This window comes from Peromyscus maniculatus, chromosome 13 (assembly GCF_049852395.1).
Source record: "Peromyscus maniculatus bairdii isolate BWxNUB_F1_BW_parent chromosome 13, HU_Pman_BW_mat_3.1, whole genome shotgun sequence".
Lineage (NCBI taxonomy): Eukaryota > Metazoa > Chordata > Mammalia > Rodentia > Cricetidae > Peromyscus > Peromyscus maniculatus.
The window spans coordinates 65038002-65065909 of NC_134864.1; the positions used below are offsets into that span (position 1 = coordinate 65038002).

The 27908-nt window shown below is 41.6% G+C and overlaps 1 protein-coding gene across 6 annotated transcripts in view; it reads right to left on the minus strand.

Annotated features, from left to right (window-relative positions):
* Positions 1 to 572: 572 nt before the first annotated feature.
* Positions 573 to 27908, minus strand: part of Gls (glutaminase) — a 69840-nt gene continuing 42504 nt past the window's right edge. For 3 of the 6 annotated variants that reach the window (XM_076550424.1, XM_042260401.2, XM_076550427.1), the window contains 5 exons: positions 27724 to 27816; positions 6546 to 6607; positions 5536 to 5612; positions 5379 to 5442; positions 573 to 3152 (listed from right to left, as the gene is read on the minus strand). In XM_076550424.1, coding sequence (XP_076406539.1) covers positions 2996 to 3152; positions 5379 to 5442; positions 5536 to 5612; positions 6546 to 6607; positions 27724 to 27816 — 453 coding nt within the window. In that variant the 3' untranslated portion in view covers positions 573 to 2995. Of the gene's footprint in view, positions 3153 to 5378; positions 5443 to 5535; positions 5613 to 6545; positions 6608 to 24273; positions 26793 to 27723; positions 27817 to 27908 lie in introns of those variants that run through there. The other 3 variants (XM_076550428.1, XM_076550425.1, XM_076550426.1) reach the window with 3 other exon arrangements.

A 27908-nucleotide genomic window follows, 5' to 3' on the forward strand; every position in this document is an offset into this window, starting at 1 on the left:
AAATTATCAGTGACAGAGATGGCCCAACACCACAGCTCCTGTAACCAAGCAGTGTGGTTTCTGGCACAGAACTTGGGTAAAATGAAAGTAGGATTGGTGTGGTGTTCACATACCTTCTCTATGGTCGTAAAACCAGACGCTAACTTTAAACCCAAGAGGACCAAGGCAGTTCTGGCATTGGACCCAAAAGCCACTCCCACATGTGAAGAATTCAGGGGAGCCCCAGCTAGTCCAACTCAGATCCTAGTGTGGCAGTACTGGATCAACTCTGCAGGTAGAGTTCAAGGCTCCATGGAATCATGCTCTTATCCAAGGATACTTGCAATGGCATGATCAGCGGGGTATCCTGAGCACTCTAACTGTACGAGCACAGTGGAGCTGACCTAGCCTGCCCACCACGAACACCACAGCTGAGTCCTCACAGCTCTCACCTTGGTCCTGTGGTCCAAATGTCCCACGTGGTTCTGTGTGCTGCCTGGCTCATAGCAGGCTGGATGTAAAACGGCTACACACTCATAACAAGCAGCGCAGAGAAAAACTTAGTTATTTTAAGAAAATTCATTTCTCACAGCTTGTTTTCAATACATGTATTTATTATGCTGTAAAAAGCAACACTACCTGATCTCATTTAAAATAAATATTTTCCAATTTCAGAATACTTACAATGTATAGTTTTAAGATTTCATTTTGGGAAATGTTGGAAGTAAATACATTCATAGCTTTGGACTCCCCAGGAGGGACCTAAATTCATCTAGTCCCTGACAGACAGCAGGATCAACCGCGAATCCAGCTGTGCAGCTAAAGCGCAGTGTGGGCAGCGGTGGGGTGTAGTGTCTCAGCAGACATGGGTGCTACAACAGGGAGAGCAGGAACAGCGTAAACAGAGCTTCAAACCAACATGACCACGTCATGTTTCCATGATACCGAAAAAGTACACAAGATTGTAAAGCCAAAACAAAAGAGATCTTTGGAGTTTACTGATGGTAGCAGTAACAGCTCATTCAAGCATTTACACAAAGTGTTCTCATCATCAGCCAATAGCAAACAGCCAGAGCAAGACCTGGCATACAGTCGTAACAGCATGAGGGAAAAGAGCGTAAGGAACCAAGCCACAGAGACTTTACAAAACAGCACTGATCTCAGAGAAGGTGACAACTTTTGTCTTCAAACAATATACAGAAAAGTATTCAGAGAAGCCTCCAAGTCACTGGCAATATTTAAGTCACGCATTGAACCACACAATGCCAGCTGCTTTTGGAACAGTGTTACCTCAGTTGATTCCAATTAAAACATGTCCACTCCTTAACTCTGGAGTTGATGCCCCTACGTGGAATGTTCCAGGTACCACCTGTCTTGAGGCTTGTGGAAGCAGGAACACAGTGGCGGGGCTGGATGCCTACCCACCATCCTCCCCAGTCTCTGAACTTAGAAACGTGGTGGTGGTGGGGCCTGGCTCAGTGGAGGGACACTAGCCACAGTCTCATCAAGGGAGGTGCTTGCCAGAGAGTGGGAGGGGCTGGCTGAAAACAGGATCGAAGCAGCTGGAGGCTCCTGGAGTGAATAGTGTGCCGTCGGGCGGCATAAAGCTCGGACGTAACCTGTGTCGGTAGTGAGTCAAGGGAGAGGCTGTAGTAACGTGGTAACCACTGGTGTTTGTGCAGCTGAGAGTTTTCCTTAGCCCACAAGCAGTTTCCAAGAAGTGCATCTGTGTGTGTACGTGTATGCACACATGTGCTTAATTATCAGAAGTCCTCACTAACAGACCCCTCATCTCTGGGAGGTGTAACAGGGTACAGTATGTTCAATTCCTAGAAAATTGTGTTCTTTTCTCAGGTCCCTTTTACCTGTTTCCTAAGTTAATCATAATTTACTTTTCCAAAACAAAGAAATGGTGAGTCTAAATTTACAATGAAGTGATCTGTTCTTACTGAATGATGCAGTCCACTGACGTTAGGAACAGAGGAAGCCAGGGGCCCTCCAGAAAGGAGTGCTAGCTAATGCGGACTTTTGACAGGGGGGTTAAAAGTAAATGTTGTCGGTAGCTGTTCCTAAATGTATCATTGTAACTTTGGCAACTGAAAGCATCTCTGAACTTTTCTTTATTGTAGAAGCTGAAAAAGAACTTAGGAATCTGCAGTAGCTCTGTCTTCATTCTTGAGACTGACAGCTAATTTAGACATCTTAATTTTGGTTCATCTTCTATAAATGGCCAAGCTCTTCTCTGACGCTAGGAATGTGAGGCATGATGACTGTCTGAGGAACCGTGAAAACTGCAGAGCCTGCCCGCGCTCACTTCCCAGCTAAGAAAAAACCACAGAGAGGCTGGCCCGAGGGCTACAGAGAGAGGAAAGGTTTTAAAGTACTAGAACTATATTCACACATAGGTTTTTGGTCACCAAACGTATCTTAACAGATTCCCTGATAAAAATCTAATCAGAATTGGCAAGTCCTATGAACAGTTAGTAACTATTTCAATATTTAAGAAGCCACACTGTGAAGTGAGGAGACATTTTAAACACTCAACCATGGAAGTGCATACAGTTGCTCAAACACTCGAACTAAACCTATTATTGGAAGTCTTGAAAATCACACTGTTTTTTGTCTAAGGACAGCATCGACTCCCTGTGGAGAGACTGTACAACAGAGCTTGACTCATAAATGCATATGAGCATATCACCACCCAGGACTGAAAATTTACAAAGCTCACAAATCATGAAGAGCACACAGGTCAGCTAGCATTGGTAACTATTCTTTTACATCAAATTGTACAATGCACGAGGTAACTAGTGCTCACATTATGAAGGGAAGTTGTTTTATTTCTATTTTTTTCCCAAAGAAATCAGATTTGTCCTGTGCGCACAATGAAGAAAACTCCAGTAACACTGAAATGACAATGTAAAATACACATCACTACCAGATAGAAATATACATGTTCTTCATAATCATGTTCCACAATTAAGTAGGTAAGTAGCTGAAGTCTTGGGGTTTCAGACCATTACAACAACCCATCGAGGTTCTTGTGGACAGTTTGATTCTCCTTTCCGTCGTCAGAATCCCCTTGAGGTGTATACTGGACTTGGTATTCCTGGAGGATTTTAAAAACATCATGGTGTCCAAAGTGCAGCGCTTCATCCATGGGAGTGTTATTCCACCTGCAGCACAGCACAGACAGCGTCATTACCCATAACCACTGAACGAAGATGGTCGCCCAGCATCCCCAGGCTCTAGATCCAGGGTCCATGGCCATTCAAGGTCAGCTACATTAGGAGTATTTCAAGTGAGAACAGCAGAAACACACAAAAGGACTTAGAGTTCAGAACTGGGTCTCAGGAGCATCTGATAATGAGGCCAACAGGATGAGGTCTATGAAAAGATGCTGTCTCCACAGCCAAGTGCTGAACGAGGGCCTTTGGCAGCCAAGTCTAGTGTTGCAGATATCTAAAAATCAGGTAGTAACATGCATCATCCTAACCTTTCACAGAAAATTTATGGTCCTGTGAACTCAAGCCCCACTAAGCTCTACAAGGCTTCCAGGTTTCTAATAACCTCATGACATTAAATACATGTTAGATAAGCAACATCTGCCCAGAGGAAGTGACCCTTTTATCGTACCCAGCAAGGGTTGGAAGCTGCAGACTGAACGGGCCACTGCCTGACCAGAACTGTGAGGGGGAGATGGGAGGTTCAAGGACAAGCAAAGAGTTGCCACAGCAATGAGTCATCTGAGAGGTCTGCACAAGTCCACGGCCCAGCAAACACCAGGCTCCTTGGCGCCTGGCTCCTTCACAACCCACGCGCACACCCGCTCAGCTCCGCCTGCTGGCTCCGGTTCCTCTTCCCACCGCCCTGCCTTTGCTTCTTTCCATCATTCTGTATCTGTCCTGAACCTTCCACCTTAGCAGGTCACAACATAAACAACAACAACAACAAATGCTTAACTCAGCATTTTAAATGTTCCTAGTGGCCTGTTCTTAACGTTTGAAAGCAGGTAAGTAACCTTTTACATGTCTCTTATGTTTCTCAAAAAAACAGCTGAACCCTTCTGCGTGGCTTTCATTAGGTCATTGGCTCTAATGTGACCAAACATTTGTGTTAATTTTGGGGGGAAATCTGCCAAGTCATCTTTACATCTTTCATTTCATAATCAAAAATCCATTGGTAACAAATACACTGTTTCACTCTTGCTATTTTACAAATTAGGTGATAACTGACTCTATCTGATGGGGGAAAGTACTCCTGGGTCTAGGCTTCTTCTGGATACACAGTTACCAAGTTATTTAGCTACCTTTGCCTATAAGATGGATAGCTGTATTTCCACATTCTTAGAGGCAAATCTGGAGTGGAAGAATTCACACAGTCAATATTTCCAACATGTATTAAGTTGAGTTATAAACATGGGGCGAAGCTTTTCAGTCTCTTACTCTGGAGAGAACTATGGTGAGCACTACACTGGGAAGATGGGAGGACTGTCAGCCACCTTGAGACGTTAGAGGACAGCCAACATAACTTACTTCAGTCATTCTTTTTAATAACCACTGGAATGGAGAGATGGATGGCCAACATATCACCACCTCACAAAACTGCTAGCAAAGTTCAGATACTGACGCTGTAACTTCTCACTCTTTGTAAGTTGAACCAAGAAGATTTAGACCCCTAAAACAGAGGCTTAGCAATCTGACCAGCCCCCTGGGAGGCAGTCAACCTGCTCCAAACTTTGTGCTGCTCTCAGGCTTCATTCCAAGCTTTACCCATCAAACGGCACCAAGTGTGGTCCTCTCGCACTCTAAGCCCGACGGCTCACCCGTTCCACTCGGAGGGGACGCCCAGGAAGTGGATGCAGTGGTGCACGCTCAGCACTGCCCTCGGCCCCAGGCTGGGAAGTGGCCGTGTAGGCCAGGAGGAGCTCAGAGGAGCCGAGGGTTCGAGGTAGTTGTTTCCACTGCAGGGAGAAGGCCCTCCTCGTCCAGTGCCTTCAAATGTCCTTTCCTCCAATGGACCCCTGAAAACTCAGCTTCCACAAAGCCCTTCTGAAACTAACTGCACCAAATCCAAGAGCACCAATCAATCCCAACACACCCTTTCCCACGCTCCTGGGCTGTCTACCCTGTGTAGTCTGTCTCGGGAGAACAGAATTCCCATTTTATCTTTTCAAATACAAACAAGTGTCTTCTTCATTTGGGCTCATAGTCCAACCTGAAATTTCCGAGTAAGATACTACTCTTAGATACAGAGTTTGATGTCACACAGAAACCAAGGTTTTGTGTCACCACAAATGTAAAAGTCCCTTGGTGGATTCACATGTAACCATCACTCAATACCATAATTCTGGGTATTCAAATTGTGTTATCAATTATGTTAGAAGGTAATGCAATACTCACCTGTCCTTGGGGAAAGGGTTTACTTTGCAAGCTTCCAGCAAAAACTTAACAACTTCAACATGACCTATATCACCCAACACACACAAAAAAAGGTTTTAGTCTCGAGTAGACTCTATCTAAATCTGTAAAAACTGTAAATAAGTGGTTCATGTATTACCCTCTGCAGCAGCTACATGGAGTGCTGTTCTGGAGTCATAGTCCCTCTGTTCCATGTCCATGGCTGACAAAGCAAATCTGAAAATCCATAAACAGCTATTCACTATATAAGATTAATTTAATCTCATGGTAACATTCACTTCATCAGCACAATCTAGGCCTCTCATTGGGGTTCCATGCTCTACCAGCTTCATGAATGGTAACCAGTTCACCCAGTACAAAGTTGTGGGTAAATTCCATGTGATCTCTCTTCCTTGGCTTTGCTACTTTGAAGTAAGGTAAACATTAGCTGTCTCTCCCAGAACTAAGCTTCATCACATTATTATTAAACTCAAGAATAGTATGAGAGTCAAAAGTGCAGGTTGGAAAGACGGGTCAGAGGTTACGAACACTGGCTGCTCTTCCAGAGATCCTGAGTTCAATTCCCAGCAACCACATGGTGGCTCACAACCATCTGTAATGAGATCTGGTGACCTCTGCATACATAATAAGTAATTTTTTTAAAAAAAAAGAGGCCAAAATGCCTATAGTAAAGCTACATGTTTTCAGTAGGACGCCCATTCTTGAACCTACATTGCCTGGAGTTACATGTACCAATAAAACTTTAAAACAGCATGGAAATCGACTTAGCCATGTCCATTTTAAAGGCTAGCTGCAACTCTGAAAGGGAATCACACTCAGTATTCAGTGGTTCATGGCCTTTCTAATCCTGGTAACATGCACAACACCAAACACCCTGCCTCCTACCTCATCAGAGATCCATTACAGTGAACCACTGGCCAGTTAGTGGACTAGTTACCACAGAGATATGGGCTTTTATGGGAAGATGAGAAGCAGGTCCAGGACACTGGGGGGTGGGGGGTGGGCAGTCTAAGTGGAAGTGGGGTAGTTTGTAACTTGTCTGGTGACTTTTATTAGAAGTGAGTGGGACCTCAATCTTAAGACGGGTGCTTGAGCAGAGAGATGCACCTTCAAACACCCAAAGCCACAGCACATCCGCCCATAGCATACCTCCGGAGGGCAGACACATCTCCAGTGTATGCCGCAAACAGAAGGTTTATTACGGACTTCACCTGTGAACAAAGAAAAGACAGACATTTGCAGGAGGAGGCAAACACTGCCGCTGCTGCGTAGTTCCGCGTGCTTTGAACTTCAGCTGTATTGATCAAACCTTATCTTGGGTACACATCTAAAGAGCACACGCGGACTTTTCTTTCACCAGGACTGGTAGAAAACTAACAAGATACAAGTGGAGGAGACTAGAATACTGACAAGATTGGAAGCTCATAACACTGACATCTACAGTTAGAACGACTGAGAATTCTTTAAAAGCCTCACCTGGCATGTCTCACTACTGGGAATTAGTCTGTAGATGGGTAAAAGGCGTATCACATACTACAAGCAGCTCAGGCTACGTAACTGTCTCATCCCTGGCAGCGTTACTGTCCTCTCTAGTTACCGAATTCTTTGCAACCCTGAGACAGAAGTTAGTGTGTATCACTCTAAACCTAGTAAAGGTAGTCTTCACTGGAGAGTCATGCTTATTGCCAGATGACAGATGTAAACCAGGGCATGCTCAGAACATAAGACACTGCCTGAAGCCTAAGTCCCTGCTACAGAGTGCTCCAAGGCAAGGTGCATCGACTTTCGGCAGTTTCTGCTTGGTTTTACAGTTCAATGGAAAAGGCCAGGAACTCTATGACCAGCAGTTTTGCCCTGCTTTCATCCAGACGATCTGTCCCTGTTTATTAACCAGACACCACTGATTTACACCCTGTCGCATCAGCATTCATCCTGATGACTTCACTGAATGGGACTTGGTGGTAGACACAATAGTCAACGAGACACAATGTAGCCCAGCTCTCCAGGAACGAAGTCACAACCCTGGAACTGCTTCTCTCCGGATATGAAGCCTGACATTACCTTCACTCGATGGCTCCCTTCCATAGCCTGTGAACTTTAAAGCTGACTGCTGAACATTGCTAAGCTTCTGACTTGCATTTAAAGCGTATTTCCTAGAACCTAACCCCCAAAAGATTCTCCATGAAAATAAAGGCCCTATGGTTGGCTATGTTCTTAAAATACTAAGTTCCCTTGTTGGAGACTCATGGGCACACGGAACTCTGGAGTGCTGAAGCGTGGAGCCTGCCAGCTACCAGTGACACTTCCCTAGGACGGCTGCTGACTTCTATCACCTCAGAAGTCCTCCATGCCTATCCCTTCAGCCCACAAGCTCCCATCTGCCACCAGTCACTGTTCCCGCCAGCCTCCAATGTCACTGCTGCTCCAGAGCCAGTGGGGGGAGGGGTTCGGCCATGAAGACTCTGAAAGCGAATGTCAACACCACTCCTCCAGGTGCAGTTGTTTGCCTTCTAAAACAGGTCCCATTAGTCTCTTGGTAACGTCGACGGCTCTGCTGAGTTAGGTAGGCGTCACCACTCATGAATGCAGTGCCTGACATTTCCAGAAGAGGGCATGAGATTCATCGGAACGAGTTCGAGACCCTGCTGAGTCACCCACAGGTGCTGTGAACCAAGGTCTTCCACAGGGGCAAGCAGTGCTTTTCCGGAAGAGCCGTCACTCCAGCCCAGGACCAGTTTCAATCCCCAGCTCCCCTGGGCTGTCGGGCCACAGGAGGCTGGTCCCCACGTCCGCCTCTGCTCAGCTCCTTTTATACTGTCCGCAGGCAAAGCCCAGGGTTCCAGAACCCCACTGATGACCCTAAAATAGCTGATGCTGATTACACCTTCACTGACCACACAAAACTCATTTTCACGACTCCTCTCACTTCTCTTCCCTCCATCCCCACCTCACACGGCAGTGCTGCCCCTCACTGGGTTATTTCTTCACCTGTTCCTGCGGACACGGTCCTCTAGGCTGCCACCCTGCGGCCAGGGCCTTTGCTTCTAGCATCTCATTTCCTCCCTTCACCGGTTCCCTTGTCTGCCATAACAACACAAACATCCCTTCATTCAATCTGACCTGTAGTTTCCCCCTGCAGGAAGTATTTTCTGAATACATATTTCACTTCCCTGAGAGCTACCTCCACATTCTGTTACCAGTCCTCTCCAAGCTCCCCTGCTCTCCCGAGCCCAGGACACCGCAGCCCCCCAACACCTTCCTCTTGATCGCTGTGCCCACTCTCCATGGCTCGGCGTACTCCTAAGGCCGTCACCCTTGTTTTTAGCACAGCGTCCCTCAGGTGCGTTCACATTCTTCTAGTCAGAATGACTTCCCAATCTAGATCTTTAAGATCAAGGGTCTCAAGTCTACTATTATAGATTATCCCTCATTTCTAACTCTGTTGACTCCACCCGACTGCCCGGCTGCCATTTCACGTTCAAAATTGGAGACAGGCCGAGGCCTCTGGGGTAGTCAACAGACACCTCATCCTCGTGTCCAAGTGGATCTTGGCTCGTGCTGCCTTCCTCTCCTCCAGGCTCTCCCAGTCTGTGATGACACAACTCACTACTTGTTCCTTCTAAACCCCAGAAGTCACCAAGGGCGGATGCATTTGCTTGCTGGGTCCTCCACAGGGATGGCTGGCTGAAGCCGCTAGGGTACCCAGCACCAGCACCAAAGTGTCCTACGTGCAGTGCTCCTGCCAAAGGGAGGGGTACTGCGAGCCGCAGTACTGGTTCAGGAAAGTCTACCACACAATCCTCGCTTCTGGGCTTACAGCCCCCACCTAGCTTGTCCCACAAATCCTCCAAAACATTCATAAGCCCACCACTCCTCATCACCATCACTGCTGCTCCAGGCCACAGCCCCACCTCACGGGGAGGACTTCAACAGCCTAGCTATCCCTGCCTATCCTCTGCCGGCCGCAGGAATCTGAACTGGCAGGCCATTCTCGTTACCTCCATCCTACCTACAGAACTCCCTCTACCGTGACAGCAAACTCAGATGCTCTCTCTATTCCTTGGCGGGTGCACTGCAGGCCATTCCCTACCAACGCCTACCTGACTGCTTTATCCCACCAGGAGGTGCTTGCTCACTTTGCACTCAAAGCCTCCACACCTCTCCCAGGAACACTTTCCCCACAGTGAGGAGACCCCTCATTTTACCCAGGTCAACTACTTACTGCAGACTTACCCTACCTTTTCTTCACTCCTTACCCCTAACTTTGATTTTTCCACACAGGGGAACTATTATTATTATCTGCCTCCAGCTTATTTATCATCTTTGTCCCATTGAATGTAAGCTCCATGTGAGCAGAAATCTCATTTTCTTTCCTGTGACCTGAGTTCATCATGTATCCTAAGTGGCCATTAATACCGATTGAATGAATATTCTCCCACAGCATCTAACACTCAGTGTGACCACTGCCTGGAGCTGGGAAGCTTCAGCCCAGGATTCAAGGTTCTCCAGTCTTGCTAACCTGCTTTTCCCTCTCAACTTTGACGTAACAGAGCTGTCTCTCACTAAGCCTTTGTTTCTGCACCGGCTTGTCTTGGGTTTCTCTATTCTCCATATCGAAGCCATTCGGCCCCCTACCTGCCCACCTGACCCATCAGTGGGTGCATCTCTCCACAACCCGAATACCAAGTCTGCTCCTCAGCCACAGTGCACGGTCTGTCCAAGTATCGCCCCTCTACCCATTTCTCAATGAGATGTCATTGGTGCCCTCTGTAAACACTATCCAGTGTGTGACTGGAAGTTATCTCCTACATGCGCCTCCTAATAGCCCCATCACATATGACCTTACGGTATATTTATGTTGTATCTTATCTCCCCAATACAGAAGAAACCCCCACACTCTGGTGCACACATCAATACTATATTACCCACAGTCCTAAACTGTTGCCTTTCCTAAGCAGTAAAAATCCTCGTGTGTTTTAGTTACTGTACACACAACGACATGCCTTTGTTCGGGGCTGGGCTTGCTTGAGTGCTGGGGCCTTTGCACACTTGAGGAAGGTGTTTTGCCAGTTCTTGCTTTTTAAAACCCCGAATTTAGACCAAAGCATCTTTGAAGATAGTTCTTATCTTACAATATAATTAGTCTATTTAAGGTTTATTAACACTTAATCCTCAAGCATGCTTCAGTTCAGAGATAAAGACAAATTGAAATTAAGAAAGCAGTGAGTAGACACAGCTACTTTGTGATAAACAGGAGCTTGCCTTAACAAAACTAATGGGCAACTAACCATGGAAGTTTATTATTCTCATTAAAACAAAGGCCCGAATTTGGTCCAAATCAGTAGGAAAAGCTTGATCACAAAGTCTCTCTCTCCAAGACAGAAGGCACTGGAAGTCATCACATGCCTGGGTACCGCTTAACAATATCACAAATGCCTCTTTATTTCAGACACATTTCCCATTTTAGAGTCCGTTTGAAGCCCTGGCTGGCTCTGAACTCCTATCCTTCCATTCAGCCTGTGGGCTTCTGGGATTACAGGGATGTGCCATCTATATCCTATACCACCTAAATTCAGTTTATATATAAATCATATGAGCTTTGGGTAGAGCATCAAGAAAGAAAATGAAACGAACAGCTTCGAGACAAGAGGAGTCTCACGTTCACTCGGGGGTAGTTTTCCCTGCTGTTCAGTTAAACTGGAAGTCCTATAGAAGGAGCACAGTAAGGACACCGAGGGGCACCGCACAGCTCTAATCCACGGCCAGGCCAACCCTGACACAGGCATGCGCAGCTACAGAGGCTCTCCCCACCCTTCCCCTGACACCGGAGGTCCAGGAAACAGCGGGTTAACAAGACTGACTCCTCAGTAACACAGATCACAGACCAAACCCGGCAGGGCCGGGGGCCTCTGTAACGGAGAGCTCTGACCTTTAGTGTATACCCCCACAGTGCAAACCTCCTTTGGGGCGCGTAGTCAAAAGGTTCACAAATTAAGTGCTAAGTGCCCTTGTCTCGCACGTTTCTCAGTACTATTTTCCTTATCAAATCTTTGTCAGAACTTGCCAGAACCAGACGTGGTTATCTTGGTTTATTTGTACAAGGTCATGGCAACAGTGGAGCAAAAATGTTACAGGTCACTCGAGTTCACCGGCTCTGCATGCCTGGCACGCCCACACCTCACCTTTTCTGCAATGCTGTGTGTGTGTGTGTGTGTGTGTGTCTCTGTGTGTGTGTCTGTGTGCGTACATGTGTGTGTGTCTCTGTCTGTGTGTGAGAGAGCCTGTGTGTGTGTGTCTGTGTGTGTGTGTGTGTGAAAGAGAGCCTGTGTGTGTGTGTGTGTGTCTGTGTGTGTGTGAAAGAGAGCCTGTGTGTGAGAGAGCCTGTGTGTGTGTGTCTGTGTGTGTGTCTGTGTGTGTGTATTAAGCTTACTATTCTAAAATATGACAGAAACCCTAACATCCCAACATCTTCAACTTCTTTTGAATTTTAGAAGTTCAATTGTGACTTGTCTGTTTCTCAAATACCCTGCTAACTGCACCTGTAAGTAGCAATTATTAGAATTATGTATATGTTGAGTTTATGTAGTGGGTAAATTATGAGAAACTCAACATTTACCGTTATTTTGAATCCCTGACAGGCCAGATTAAAATATGCAGGTGGCTATGTTTTATCTATTAAATGCTACTGAGACTAAGAGCCTTGGCTTGAGGTGACATGACGCAATCAGGGCTCAGGTCCAGAACGCAGGCATCTGCATTCTCAATTCTGCACTTGACCAAGATACCTTATATTCTCCGAAGATGAGGAGGAAACTGAACGACTTAGTTCTAATTCCTGAAGGACCTTTGCTAAACACTGGAAGGGGGGAAGCGGAGAGTTGGGGAACACTGGGCCCTAGTGTTACTTTTACCCCAGCTGCAGTTTCCAGCTCTGTCACCAGATGGAAACGGCAGCTCCTGGATTTTCCTTCCTTGGTTTGTCTCCATGTAAGTCTTATCCAGCTCTGTTAGAAGGTGACTGAAAGGCTGTTCTGTCTGACCAACCTGCTCTCCAGTTCCGCCCCCTGCAGTATCTGTTGCATGGAATGGATACTTCACCTGTTAAATAAACCATGACTGCAGATCCTATTTTGTTTTAAAGGTCTCACTCAGAACTTTCTCAGTAACATGTAATCAAGAAGTCTTCCTTAAAAATGGCTACCAGCTAAAACAAAATCAACAAAAAGTTGAGATTACGTCATTACAAAACTAAAACACAGAGCACCTCCTCTCCTTGGCTGAGTCAAAGGCTCAGAGCATTAAATGAAAGTAAGTTCCCGGGCTTCTGTCATCCAAACCTTTCTTCCATTCAGATGAAAACACACATCTGTTATAGGGTAGCTAAAGGAACAGTTTTAAGTTGCCAATACATGGAAACCAAATGCCGTGCCAACCAGTGTGGAAAATCAACCCATGCCATGTTCATGAGCAGACATGGCTACTCCTCCTGAACCACCTGACTCTCAGCAAGGACGCAGAGAACAGCTTTACAGCGCTCGGACGGTCAGGTGGGCTGAGCGGGAGGCTACCTGCTCCTAAGCTTTCCCGAGACTGACTGGGACAAAGCTATTCATGTGCTATATATAGACGGAGCTAATGCAGACTGACCTGCTCGGTCAGATCAGGGGATTAGACACAATCCTTTAGAGGATGTGATGCAGCCATTTCATGGCCATAGTTCCATTTTCCCCGCCACAAACACAGAAGTTCCCCTATGCTAATTTCAATGGAGAAATCAAATAGTCAACTTCACGCTAAAAGACGGAATTCCCACTCTATAGAAACTTCACTTTTAAAATACAAGGCTAAAAATGGCAGCTCCAAACTGCATTCTACTCTTCATTTAACTCCAAAACAAACTGTTAAGCAAACCGGTTAAAATTTCTCAATAATGTGTAATCTAAGAAGTCTTGCTTAAAAAATGACTTCCCATTAAACAAACAAACAAAATTAAGATTATATCATTAAAAAAAAAAAGGACTTCCTTTCCTTGACTGAATCAAAGGCTTTAAGTATTGCAATTGGCAGCTAGGCGTAAGTGACAGGCTGGGTTGGGTATCAGAGACACTGGCCTGGAAGTCTGCCTGACGCCAGGGACCTCTATCAGGCCAAGAGATCTCCAAGCAAAAACTGCAATGCCAAGATGAAAACACGCTGTGATCGGAAGTCAGAGATCCTAATTTTTATTACAGTGTCAATCAAATTTTTTTCAATGATGTGAAAACAAGGGAACAATTCAGTTTGATAGCAAATGCAAAGATGTTAGTGTGCCTTTGTTCTCTGTATTTAATTCTCTAAAGTGAAATCTGAGTTTTGGGTTAATGAGAGGAAGAACCACTGGCAACCAACAGCTTCTTATCTTGGTGGATCATATGACCCTGCTGATGCCAATGACTGGCCTGGAGATGCAGTGCACTCAGAAGCATTCTCCTTATGCTGGGTTATATAAGCAGCCGGCAGCGTAACTTTGTGTGCTTTGGGGTACCACACTTTTAGCAAAGGGGCAGCAAAACAGGAAAGGAGACATTGCTAAGAGCAAAAGCAGCCTACTCCTCCGAACACTGCACTTTCCATGTGGACCAAAGAGAACCTGCACTGTTCTGACACGTTCCACTCACTCTCTGGGACTTCTCCATGCGCGACTGTAAGGCTTCATCAAGATGGGCAACAAGGGTGTTACAGAGGGCAAGGAGCCACACGGGTGGGATGGCAGAAGTGCTACATCTGCTTACACTTCGCATTATAACCAGAAAAAAACGAGCCCATCAAAGCTCTGGAGAGATAATAAATAAATAAATAAATAAATAAATAAATAAATAAATAAATACATACCCAAGAGCAAGTTAAAAAAAAAAGAACTGGTTACCAAATACTTACATGCTACCTCAGGAAAAAACAAAACAAAACCATCGGTGCCCTTGAAACCCAAGAACGGCTACAAAGACTTGGGTAAACTATAAAAAAAAAAATACAAACAAGGTCCTGAAAAGGGGGCGGGCGGGACCCCATTTCTTCTGAGAAACAGTCACGGCAACGCTACGGTCAGTTGTGGCTTTAATTCAGCACTGCATGGCCACCCCTTTTAGAACACCCACGACACTGACAGGCAGTCATGCGTTTTCTAGATACTGTCATCCCAACACACCAACTGCCTTGACATTAGGGGGAAATCCTAATTCTCACTCGTCTATAGTGAACCATACTGCTTCACAATTCTGGGAAAGGCCAATGTGTACTTTATGGGTCGTATACACAGAGATGTGACTGTAGTGTTTTTGCTGGGCATTTTCATAGCCACTCTAATCTGACCATTATTCACATTACAAGGACTTCTATCATATATAGAAAGCTCCTGCATTTGAAGTCTGATATGTGTGCATACACATTTTCCAACATCTTTCGTAAGACTTTATCATTGCTTAGCAACTATTCTTATTTTAGCATTTATAATGTTTTTTTCCTTCTGAGCACTGTGATTATGTAACTGCCCCTTGTTCAGCTTAGCATCTGTATTCTTCTAAGAATATTTTTACTCTGAAAGTAGGGAGGTCGTGCACGGCACAGGACTTACTTTATAAGAAGTCCACTTCTGAGTATGTAATGCATCAGCGCAGAGAACTTAAGTAGAACCCCACTCTAGAAGAGGGCGGGGTGACAATCTAAAGCATGCAAGCATGTCTTCTGTGTGGAATCTGAAGTGGTTCCGAAGCCTGCTAAAAACCACTGTAAAACCCTTTGTTTCCCAATCTTTTGCGGTTGCTATCTGCTGAAATCCAAATTCAAGGTCCACTCCCAAGATAGTAAACATGGCAGACTGCCATGGCTACCACCCCAGCAGTATTTGAAGGGCACTGCCAAGTCTCCTGGCTCTTCCTCCTCTACACCTGAAACCCTGCAGTTTACTTCTAAGCTCGTGATTTATTTTCAACAGAAAGCACCCTCCCCATGCTCTCCAGGAAAAGAGCTAACACAGCTTCCAAACCCAACCATGTCTACAAATCTGCCTCAGCCTTCCCCTGCCTGTTTTGACGGAGGCGCTTTCCCTCATCCGGACCTTTCTAGGGTCTACTTCAACCTCTAATTCTTGTTAGGGTCATTTTTCACCAGCAGTGAAGAGTTCTAGGACCTTTATACTTCAAATGTAAAGTCACAATTCTTTGAAAACAAGAGGCAGAGCTAGGGTACTCAGCAACAATAAAGAACATCCACAGCATCTACTCTCATCATTTTTTAAGTGAAATGGCATCTTAACACCATGAGAGGCTGAGGGAAGACACACAAGCTCAAAGCCTTCATCTTAACTCTATTAAAGAGTTCAATATTCCCAACTGCCAGACAGAACTTTTCTCGACTCCCGACAGTCCTTGTGTTTTCTCTACTTTTCCCTAGTGAAGGTCCCTTCTCCATCCTACTTTGGAGTTTCTTAGGGCTCCACCCGAGGTCTGCTTTGCTCCCCACTTGTCATTGTCTCCTTAAGCCGCAACTAAATTAGAGTTCTCCTACTGCCCTGTCCTAAATGTTCTAGTGGTCACAGCTGCACCTTCAGAGTATACACCCCACAGCTCAAACACTGCTGACTGTCAGATCAGTATCCATATGCATCAGCTGCCGTAACATCATCGGTTAGGGTAGCAATGTGCTCAAATAAAATTACTTCCTTAGATCCAGTCCCATCATTGGAGTGAAGAGCGCCAGGTGGGTTTCTGAGAATGTTTTTCCTGACTGAGGCACCTCTTTTCTCTCCCCACTTTGCCAATGCAGCTCAGGCAGAGCAGCCAGCTTCTAAGTATAAGGTGACAGGCACAAGATCTAAGGTTGCTGAGAGGCTAGTCCTAGAATGGCTTTTACACTTGTTATTTTAGAAAACAACCCTTGCCACTTTCAGTCAGACTTCACTCTTTAAGAGTATGAATGGAGCTTATTTCTTCCCCTCTCCCAAGATGTGGTTCTGTGGTGTTCTTAAGAAGGGCATCAGCCTTATTCCCATTGCTCATCCTGGACATGGCAATGACCTTGAAGTCACACTCTTCTCTCAATGGATGCTAAGCTTATTCTCACACGTATCTCAAGTACACTATCCTTAGGTCCTTAAGGTGGCCTGTAAGACCCTGCATAAATGCTTCCCAAACTATCCCGAGAAATATCTGTGGTGGAAGATCTGGAGTACAGTAAAGTTTTACATTCTTTACTGCAGCACTGTTTACAAAAAGGAAAAATAGGAAACCTACCTAGGTCCTTACTGATAAATGGATAAGGAAAATGTGGTATATACACAGTGTATTTATGCAGTCATAAGATCACACCATTTGTGGAAAAAATGGATGGAACTGTAGATCATGTTATGTAAAATAAACCAGACACATAAAGACATGTTTTTGTTTTCCATGCTCAATCAACCATATATAAGACAGGTGAGAAAATAAATGCTGGGGACTGGAGAGCTGGCTCAGAGCACTTCTTGTTCTTGCAGAGGATACAGTGGCTCACAACTGTCCATACTACAGTTTGAGGAGATCCAATGCCCTCTCCTGACCTCTGTTAACAACAGGCACATATGTGGTGCAGACAGAGATGCAACAAAATATTCATACACATAAAAACTAAATGTTTTTTAAAACAATAAAGATATACTGGCTGGATGAAATCAGTAAATGGGTAGGAAATACACAAGAATGCCAAAGTTAATTTATACAGACTGAAACTATTCCATCAAATTCAAATAGCCAAAAAGATTTAACTAAACATGTGCTATAAAAAGTGAAAATAAATAAAAAAAATAGTAAAATGCCGAGTGATAATAACCTTTTCCCTTTAGTTCTTGATAGAAAAGCTTTAAAAGGCTGTGCATTTTCATTATATATAGGGGACATAATTTTGGACATCAGCAGGGGAAAATACATATAGATTATATATATGTATTATATGTATGCGTATGCATATATATGCACATGTATCTGCACTACCAGAAGTGAAGAGGAGGAAACACAAGACAAGTAGGATTCCTGTTACTGAGCAAGGACTAAAACCTTTTGGAAGCTATGTAGAATACAGACTGAGAACCCTGAAATGGAGACCCAGAAAACAGCATTTCTTATAATCACACAAGCAGGAATGAAATTCCTGAGAGGACCTAACTACTTAACCACTCTGGAACTACATATATCTACCACAAAGGCAACACCAGAAACAGAGCAAGTTACAGCGGGCACACTGACAGGAACGTGACAGATGGCAACCAGGGCCAGTTCTCCCAGGATATCCCCTAATACAGTACTCCATCAGAGACTCCAGAACAGTGCACGGCGGTGAGATCTTGCTAACTACCCACCCCACCCTGTACAGTCAAATCAAGCAATTGCACAAGGACAACTAGAATGGATGTTGGTGAAGAGGGAAATTTCATCTGTCACTGATTCATCTTAGTTTTGATTCGGTGCAGAAGCTAAGCTTCCTCTTAGAATCATACCCCAGAACAGACGTAAATTCTACTCTGAGCCCTAAGAGATCATAGTTGGTGAAAATTTTTAATAATCCTCATTAGATTGAGAAGACAGTTTGGAGGCAGACGAATTTTAAAAACTTTGTAAAATACTCTGTTCAGAATTAAATAACTTTTAGTGTTAACATTTGCTGTAGTGAACACAAACACGTATCCAAGCAATGGGAAACATGCACATCTACAGCCTAAAGAATGATTTAAGTAGTAGCCTGGGGCTTTATCATCCATTTTGAATAGGAGTGTTCTGCTCTGGAACAGACACCTGATCGTTCCAGGTCATGTCTCATCATGCCAAAAACTTTCCAAAGCTTCCCATCACACTTAGGTAAGAGGATCTTTGGAGGTTTGTTTTTTTTTTTTTTTTTTTTTGAGTGAATGCATAATGCATATATAAGAAAATAACAGAATCCTGGAAACATGGCTTGTAAGTGCCTCTTACATGATTAAGTTGTAGTAAAATTAACTTACAGAAAAGCATAAAGTTTCTTTAAATTCTTGGTCTACAAAGGCATTCTGAAAGGATCAGCCCTTTGGTTCTCAGGGAACATTCTCATTTTCATGGTGATTTATGAACAACAGGACAAAGCATGGTCGGTGGTCAAGAATGAGCTGCTTTCCTGAGGCCACACTCCTAGAGCTGTGTGAACCTAGGCAGTTGATTTAACATAACCTGTCCCGAATCTACAGACAATAAAACACCTCATGGTATGTACCTGCCTCAAGGTTTCCATGAGGTAAGAATAATTCTCAGAATAATTCTATTCACTAGTGGGTGACCCCACAGTGAGCACAATATGTTAGCTATTACAATGACCCCAGAAGCGAATTATTCAAATGTAAACACTACACTACCTCTGCTAGTGTTTCACATATGCCTTAATGCTGGAGTTGATTTAATTGTCAACATAAAAACAAAACAAAAACCAAAGGCACAATGTACAGAAAACATGATCATTTAAGCTAGCAAGATAGACTGCTTGAATAAACCTGGGCTACACATGTTCAGGCCCAAACCTTTTGAGGACTAATTCCAGGAAAATTAGCTCCTATCTGTACAGCTCTTGTGATGGAGGTCTGGAGCACAGCACAGAGGCACGGATAAGGCATTTCTCCCAATTTGAGGTACACGTGGTCATTTCAAACTTGTAATTAGATACACACAAGGCCGAAGTGAGCTCAAGTTAGGAGAGCAGTTCGCAGCCGTATATCAGATGGCTCACAGCTGCCTGTGACTCTAGCTCCAGGGGAAATCCTGAAACATCAGGCTCCTGATTCATGTGTGTATTTCCCCAGCCTCCAATATTATTAAAAATAAAAATGAAAAAATTTTTAAAATGACAAATAAAATATGGTATCTCTTCATGAAGCCAGCCTTACTCAGACTGGGGTAAGAAAACTTCAGTCACAGAACTAGCAAACATTATGTTTCAAAAAATATTAAAATAGTGGTTGTGGAGCAGAATGAAATATTAAGACATTTTTAAAGAAAACAAAACATGCCTGTGGTGGACCATCCTGGACAGCCCACACAAACACTAAAACTACCTAGCACTTGCAAGCATTCTGGAGAAGATCCAAATGCTTATTAGCCCATCTGTTAACAGTGGTGCCTGGCAAAACTTGGCAAAGCATTACAGAAAAACAGTCCTCTACCCCGGGTCCCCAAACACACCAGGTGACCTCAGTTCCAACAGTCATCTCCAACAATTTAATTCATTTTTATTTAAACTGTAATTTATGTGCACAGACATGAACCCAAGATGCATATACTGAATATGTAAAACAATAAAGACTAAATTATACTATGCTTAATAAAAGAAGTTTGGGCTTTATATTTCATGTATGTTTTCTTAAAAGACTAAAAAGAAAAAGGAGAGAAGTGTAAAGAAAGCATATGAGCAACATGGTAATTTAACAATGAAAATCCCTTTAGGGATAACCATGATAAAATTTAAGAAACATCTCATATTCTGCCAGAAGCCAAGTATGATATGAAAAGATTTAAAATAAACAGGAATACTTAGAAGTAATCCATGTTGGACTTTTCAGTCAATATTTTTAATTTGAGTATTAAGGAGAAAGAACAGCAGGCTGGCCACAGAATTCAATTAACTAATGTATGCCATGGTTTTTTACCTATTATTAATCTCAAGTAAGAAAGGAAGCTTAAGACTTAAATTGTATGCTGTCCGGTACACACTGCACAGTAATGATCTGTGAACAGGCACCCACAGAAGACTGAAGACTTAACCGCAAACCACAGACTGAGATTTTAATTTCACAATGGAATAGTTCCATCACGATTATTTATACATGCATATTGATATTAATATTCCAGCTTCCTCATTTTGGTATGTAGGCAAGCAGGATTTAGGAGTAAAGCTAGACTCTTCAAAGCTGAGGTTCGTGTATCTGTACATTTGTAGGGAGAAGAGTGAACTAGGCAAGTTTCAGTTAAGACTTAGAAACAAAACCAGTATCTCGCCCTCCCCCAAACTTCTTGGTGCTAGGACTAAACCTGGGAGGAGCACACCTGACACCGGGCGACACATCCACCAGAACAACTAAGTCTCACATTTACAAGTCAATAAAATCTTTAGAAACAAATACATTTCAAGTGCCCACTGTGTAGAACATTTTTCCTCAATATAAAAATTAAAATTCCTGAAACCACAAAGTGAAGAACTGTTTATCAGATAATAAGCACTAGAGACAAACACATCGGGAATTTTGTTGCAGCCATTCACAGACGCAAATAAAATGAGCAGTGGCTTGCTATTTCCCATGTTCCCGGGGACGCCAAAACCCAAAGAAACACAACTGTTGGCTTCAGCCAACACGACTTTGAATTTCAATAATTTTTTTTGTGCATTTTACAATCTTCTTATTTATACTTAACTCCAAAGAAATTTATTTCTAAACCAGTGGTACATTTATTTTTAGAGTCACATTTCTGTTACACTTACTTTTTTTTTTTTTTTAAAGGTCTCAGGGTGATATTTTTATTTTTAGAACTAGGGTATAATTGTAACATTCATTCCTCACCGACTGGTTTTTATTAACTGCACTATTACTTAACAAAGAATACATTTAAGCAGTTTTTTATTTATTTATTTTGGGGTTTTGAGACAGGGTTTCTCTGTAACAGCCCTAGCTCTTCTGGAACTAGCTAGCTCTGTAGACCAGCCTGGCCTTGAACTCAGAGATCCACCTGTCTCTGCCTCCCAAGTGCTAGGATTAAAGGTGTGCTCCATCAGCGCCCTGCAATTAAGCAGTTTTAATAAATGTTGATGGTACACTCAACCTGCCTAGTAACTTGCAGTCGAATCATTGCTAATTATGCTCCTCCTTAATAAGTCTGTGCAAACAAAATATGCCACTATCCAAGAGACCGCCACCACCATCAACTGTAAACAGGGCAAGCAGGGTGCTGAGAGAACAGCTGGGTGGGAGCCTTCAAGATCACAATCAAGATCATCTAGTGATTCTGAACAGGTCAAACAGCACACAAGATCGGAGTAAGTCACAGGACGTCAAAGACTCAAGACTCAACTGATTTTCTTTTTCTTTTTAACACAAAGAAAGAAAACCTATTAGCTGTTTATAGAATACAAATATAATTATTATATAACTCCAGAGTATGAAGTATTATTTCAGGGCAGAGAAAGTTCACTATAGAAACAAAAATCACCAGAAATGTGATATAAAAGCAAAGATTATTTCAGGTAAAACTTTTTCCTTTCAAAGGCTGTCTTTTAAAATATGTAATTTTAATCATCTGTGGTATTGGAATTATAAGCATTTCAGAAAAGTAAGATCAATACTTAAAATGCAGCAATACAATTACTCCAAATACCTACGATCAGTCATTTTTGTCTTAAAATCATTTTCCTATAAGAAATTTAAGAAACATCAAATTTTGTCAGCTCTATTTTACATTCGATAGTAGTTTCTGAAATTTCTTCAAGTGTGACATTTTACAGTATTCACATTAGTAAGCTACTCAATCTGGAGAGAAAATAAGAACCTTCCATAATACATTTAAATTTCTTCCATTTCTAAGAAATAAAAAATCCTTGAAACTGTACTGCCATTTTAAATGAAACATGAATATATTTAAATATATGTTCATACATAATTGCACTTATGTGGTGGTCTTGTGTTCCCCAATATATTGTGCACCCTAATAAACTTATCTGGGGTCAGAGAACAGAAAAGCCACTAGATACAGAGGCCAGAAAATGGTGGCACACACGCCTTTAATTCTAGCATTTCAGAGGCAGAGATCCGCCTGGATCTCTATGAGTTCAAGGCCACACTGGAAACAGCCAGGCATGGTAACAAGAGCCTTTAATCCCAGGAAGTAATGGCAGAAAGCAGAAAGGTATATAAAGCGTGAAAACCAGGAACTAGGCTGGTTAAACAGTCAGGCTTTCGAGGAGCAGTTCAGCTGAGATCCATTTGGATAAGTACTCAGAGGCTTCCAGGCTGAGGAAATAGGATCAGCTGAGGAACTGGCGGGGTGAGGTAGCTGTGGCTTGTTCTGCTTCTCTGATCTTCCAGCGTTGACCCCAGTACCTGGCCCTTGGTTTAATTTTACTAATAAGACCTTCTAAGATCTGTGCTACACCCTTATCAGAGACCTGCTGCGTCAGAGAATGGACTAACTGAAGTCCATCTGTTCTGAGTAAACCTGAACTCAACTCTAGACTTCATGAGGCGTGGTAATCAGCGTTTACTCTGTGTCTTCAGGGGGCGTTGGCCTCATTACACAATGCACATGTAAGATTAACAGAAAGTGGGGGAGAACTGAAAGGGGGGGAAGTCACATGTAAGTAAACTAATTTATTACTGATAAAGCAAATGCTCCTAATATTTACAGTGAACTAAATAAAACCAATCTATAAAGTGAACTAACTGTAAGCTGGTAGTAGCATTGCTTACTGTAAACTGAATAATCCTTCTTTATAATAAATGCTGGCAAGTGCTTCAAGTCAGGGAACCCACAGGCATTCAGACACTCCTGTCCTGGCCCTGGACTTCCCCACCACGGTTCCTCACTCCCTTGGCTGACAGCACTGGGAGACACTAGGAAGAGCAACAAGACAAACCACAAATCTTTATAGTCAGTGTGAACACTAACAGAGTCTGTTAATCTGAGTTCTTTATGGCAAATCCTGGAGTAGGAATACAGTGATCCAATAAATCATATCTAAAAGACTACAGAAAGAACAGCTGGTCATTTTCAGAACTGGTAATTTAAATAGGTAAACCTATGAGATGCACGCACTTACTCTAGGTCAGCAGTTCTTTCTACTCATGCATGTGTTCCTACGAACTACTACACTATCCAAATAGATTCTCCTTTCATCTTGCTTTCAATGGGTTAAAAAAGTATCTTTTTTTTTTTTTTTTTTTGTTTTTTTTTTTTTTGAGACAGGGTTTCTCTGTGTAGCTTTGCGCCTTTCCTGGAACTCACTTGGTAGCCCAGGCTGGCCTCGAACTCACAAAGATCCGCCTGCCTCTGCCTCCCGAGTGCTGGGATTAAAGGCGTGCGCCACCACCGCCCGGCTAAAAAAGTATCTTTAGCTTAAATAAACAAACTATTACTCATATCACATGTACCATACCAAAAGTTGTTAACTAGTACTGAAAGTTAATTTAAAACATCACATATTAATGCTAATTAATGCAAACGAGTACTTTCCTTTTCAAAAATTTAAAAATATTTTTAGGGAATCTTTCTAAAATGTGAACAGCAGATCTAGCCAAATAGAAAAATGTACCAACAATGAATGTACCAAATCATAGTATATGTGATTTGGATGATACTTTGAAGCAAATTGTGAATATAAACAAAAGCTCCTGAAGGCCGACTTCTGTATCACAGCCAGCCCACTCTACAAGTTCTATTCTACTGAGGACGACAACTTTATTCTAAGCAGACACTATGATACACTTGATTGGTTTGGCAATGGTTTTCCCCGTTATTTAAACAACAAATTAAATTAGTTGGATTCTTCATCAGAAGCAGAAGCAGCCTGCAAATAGAATAAAAGTGTTTTTGTCTTTTTAAAAGTGAAGTGTGTGTGAGAGAGAGAGAGAAGTCTTTATTTAAATAATTCAAGTACAACCAAAGAGAAAATTCCTCCCTACTCTATTTCATTAAAAATAAAGACTCAAATGACTTTCTGGTATTTTTAGTTTCCTTTCTAGGCAATCTTCAGAACAGTCAATATCTTCACAAGAGATAATTTTTTCTAAGTTAAAACCCCAAATGTTTTTTGTTATTTTAAATGTCATGGGTGTTTATATATATATATAAAAAAAACAATAAAATCAGCTTAAAATAAATTTATTGTACAATACAAAAAGTAGGCATACTGGAAAATAAAGGTACATTAAATATACAAAGCAAATGAAGAAAGCTCAACAACACAAATGTTTTCATCCAAACACTAAGATAAAATGCACAACATTTATGCTAAAAACAAAATATTTTAGGAAGAATATGCATTTCAAATGAAATGTTAATGATGGCAAAAAAAAAAACAGGAAAAGAAAAGAAAAAATACGCTATCATGTAAATGCTTGAATATCAAGAATCAATAACGGCTGGAAAAATTAAACCCAACAATACTGGGTACTTCTCAAAGAACTTTATTTGAAAAGAGATTGAGAATACTGAGGGTTGAGCTACACCGCAAACTGGCAAAGCGTTCCTTTCCTTTTCCGCCAAAGTCTGCACTCATACTCACAATACCTTACCTCTTCTTACACTAACATCTTCCTACAGACACTTCAGATTGCTTGTTCCACTTCATATTTAAGTGTGCATTCCAACATTACCAGAATTATATATAGGAAATGCCACAAATTAATTTTGAAATTTACAGAAATATGCACACCATATGAAAATTGTGTCAAGTAGTTATTTTATAAAGTAGAGCCAACTTTGACTGAAACAGCAAATTTTAAGTATAAAGAACAGAGGAAAAAAACTAAAATCTTTTCTTCCAATTAAGGCGTTCAGTGACTAAAAGAAATGTTCAATGTCCATAGGAGGAGCAGTGGCCAAGACTTATGAAGCATCCAGTTAGGAAATGCATCTGAACACCGGAGCAACAGAAAAGCCTTTTCTAAAACTCACCATGTAATTATTTAAATACAAAATTTAATACTTAAATTAGTTCAAGGTTTTTAGGTAGCACTTCTGGGAAGAAACTTCTATTCTTAATATCATAGCTTCCAACCTCAAAACAGAGCATCAGGATTTTCTATACCTTCTTACTTAGTGTCAGTGAAGTATTTTTTCCTGCACTGTATTTACTTTGACAGAGTCTGCCCTACTGTACATATGCCATAATTCTAAAAAGCTATAAGGCTTTTATTCTCAACCACTTGCCTAAAATTTGCAAGTTTAAAAATGAGTTTGAAAAAATAAACTTGAAATTGTGAGAAAAACAAGATACATGGATGAAGGAAGAAATGTAAATAAATCATACAGAACTTTAGCATCACTTTGCCAAGATCGATTTTAAAAATAATACGTATAATTGCTCTCAATTGGATTAAATGAAACCTATGGTTCTCTTGAAAACAAGTTTTGATTCTCAATATTGCATTTTTAAAACAAACAGAAGCATTCAATTTAACAAATATTTTAGTTGCATACTTAATACCTTCAGACTAAATTCATTTCATAAGTACTCTAATGAAAGTTCAAAAAGAACAAAATTTATGAGATGTCATAATTTATCACAAAATTTATCATTAGCACTTATGAAACATATTACTGAAAGCTAAAAAAAACCCAAAATTTACCATTCATACTTAAATACAACAAAAAATTACATGAATAATATGAAAATACAATCCATTTTGAAGATATTCACTGTCTCTTTTTCTGAGCAACTAACCATGATAGCTTTTGAACAAGAGAACAGGTCATTCTCACACATCTGCAATTCTTTGGCTGCACGGGTTCAGTGAGTGTGAAACACTCCGAATACATCGTGGTTCTGACAGAACAGAGGAGTTGCAAAACAAAACAAAAACCCAGATATATTTTAAAGTATTTTACAAATTTTAACTGAATTTAAGAATTTGGAGCCAATCTACCACTAACTGGCATATGTGTAAACCAAAGCTAATTTCATAACCTACCGCTCTTTTAAACGAAATCATTTGGATTCCTCTGCCTTATTAGTTTTTTACTTAGCATGAAGTGCTCTTTATTGTCACTGCCAATATCCTATCAGGCATAGGACAGGACATAGAACTGGAAAAGAAAAACAAATCCAATAATACTTTCAATTTAATATGTAGGTTATAGAACTAAGGACAATGCGGTTATCTGACTATATAGTTAAAATTTTAATGTAATTAAAGAAATTGCATTTTTGTAGTTCTAAAAAATAAAGCAAATTTGCTTTATTTGTAAATGCTCTTCTAAAAATTAACAAATCTTTTTATTTCTTTATACAAAGATTACAAGCAAAAAAAAATTTTTTTTTTAAGTTTTTATGGCTCCAGTACCCAAGGTTGATAGCAATGAAAAACTCGAATAAATACTTAGTTTGGAGGGGGAAAGGCCTAAAGCTGTTTCCAAGGTTAAAAGAAGAAACATCTGCAGCTAGAGCCCGTCCGTCTCTAGCTCCTCTCCCCCAGACTCTCCATTCTATACACTACAGTTGTAGAGGTGTCCTCACTCGACTCTGGTGACACTTTTTTCCACACTGTGTCTTTTAAAGCAAGTTCTTGCTGGAGACTCTCATAGTCCAGTGGTCCAAAGGAATGCTAGTTGTTCAAGCAACATACACAATTTATTAGTGCACTTGAGTGATGAAAGGTCCAAGCTATAAAATGGTATTTTTCAATGAAAGTTATTAAGAGCCATCAATATATTCACCCACCACCATCTGACATCTTGTTACATGTTCCTCATGTTGATTGGTAGGAAAGTTCTACACTGTCAGCTTTCCAAAGTTCTCAGGTATTATCAAAGGTTACTCTGACCGGAACTAATACATTTAAGCTGGCACTTAGAAAAATGCTCTCAGTATGTATTAAAATTACTACTTTTAAGCACTTTTCTAATGTACTAGGTAATTTTATTCTTCATGTGGAATACAAAGGAATGTTATTAAAATTCAACAGCAAGTCCTTTGGTCCAATGAAAAAGAAAATTCAGTCCTGATTTTAATAGTAGCTCTAAAAAAGAAATGCTTATGCATGAGGCCACAAACTGATAACAACCAAGACCTTCAGGGTGCTCAGCAGGAAGTACTAGTGCTTTCTCACTGCTTCTATCAACACTGTATCAGGAAACATGTTCTGGAAAAAGTGTTTTGTCTTCCGTGGCCTTTTTCTTATGAAGTTTAAATGTACCTTTCCGTTTACCTATCCATTCACAAAGCAGACAATGAGCAAAACTTAATTCCAAACAATAACTGACAAATATTAAGAGTAAAAGGCTTTAAAAATTAGATTTATAGTACATAAAATCTTCCACTATCTTATTTTAATGTAATCAATTATAAAGCAATTACATAAAGCAGCAGAAACCGGCACTGCTGCTAAGTTAACCATTTCCAGTTTAAATATCAAAAAAATGATTTTAATATATCTATGTCCTAGTGCCTGAAAATAAAAATGTCAACATCTTATTTATTTGAAATTGGCAAAGACATGAGACTGCTAACAAACTGAAGTTTGATCTAGGCAGGCGAGGCTACTTCCCCGTTTTAGAGAAAACCATGGAGAAGAATCTAGAAAGGATTGGCTTACCCTCTGATCACCACCTTCTCTCCGAGGATCAAGCTTTTTTGCAAAGTGTCTCAGATTATCATAGTTATGGAAGTTACACAGAGAAACGAGATCCTGTAAAGAGTGACACAGAGTCTACTTAAGAAATCAGCTTTTCACTGGTTATGTTCCTTCATGTAAACATTACTATGCAGCCTCACTGATGT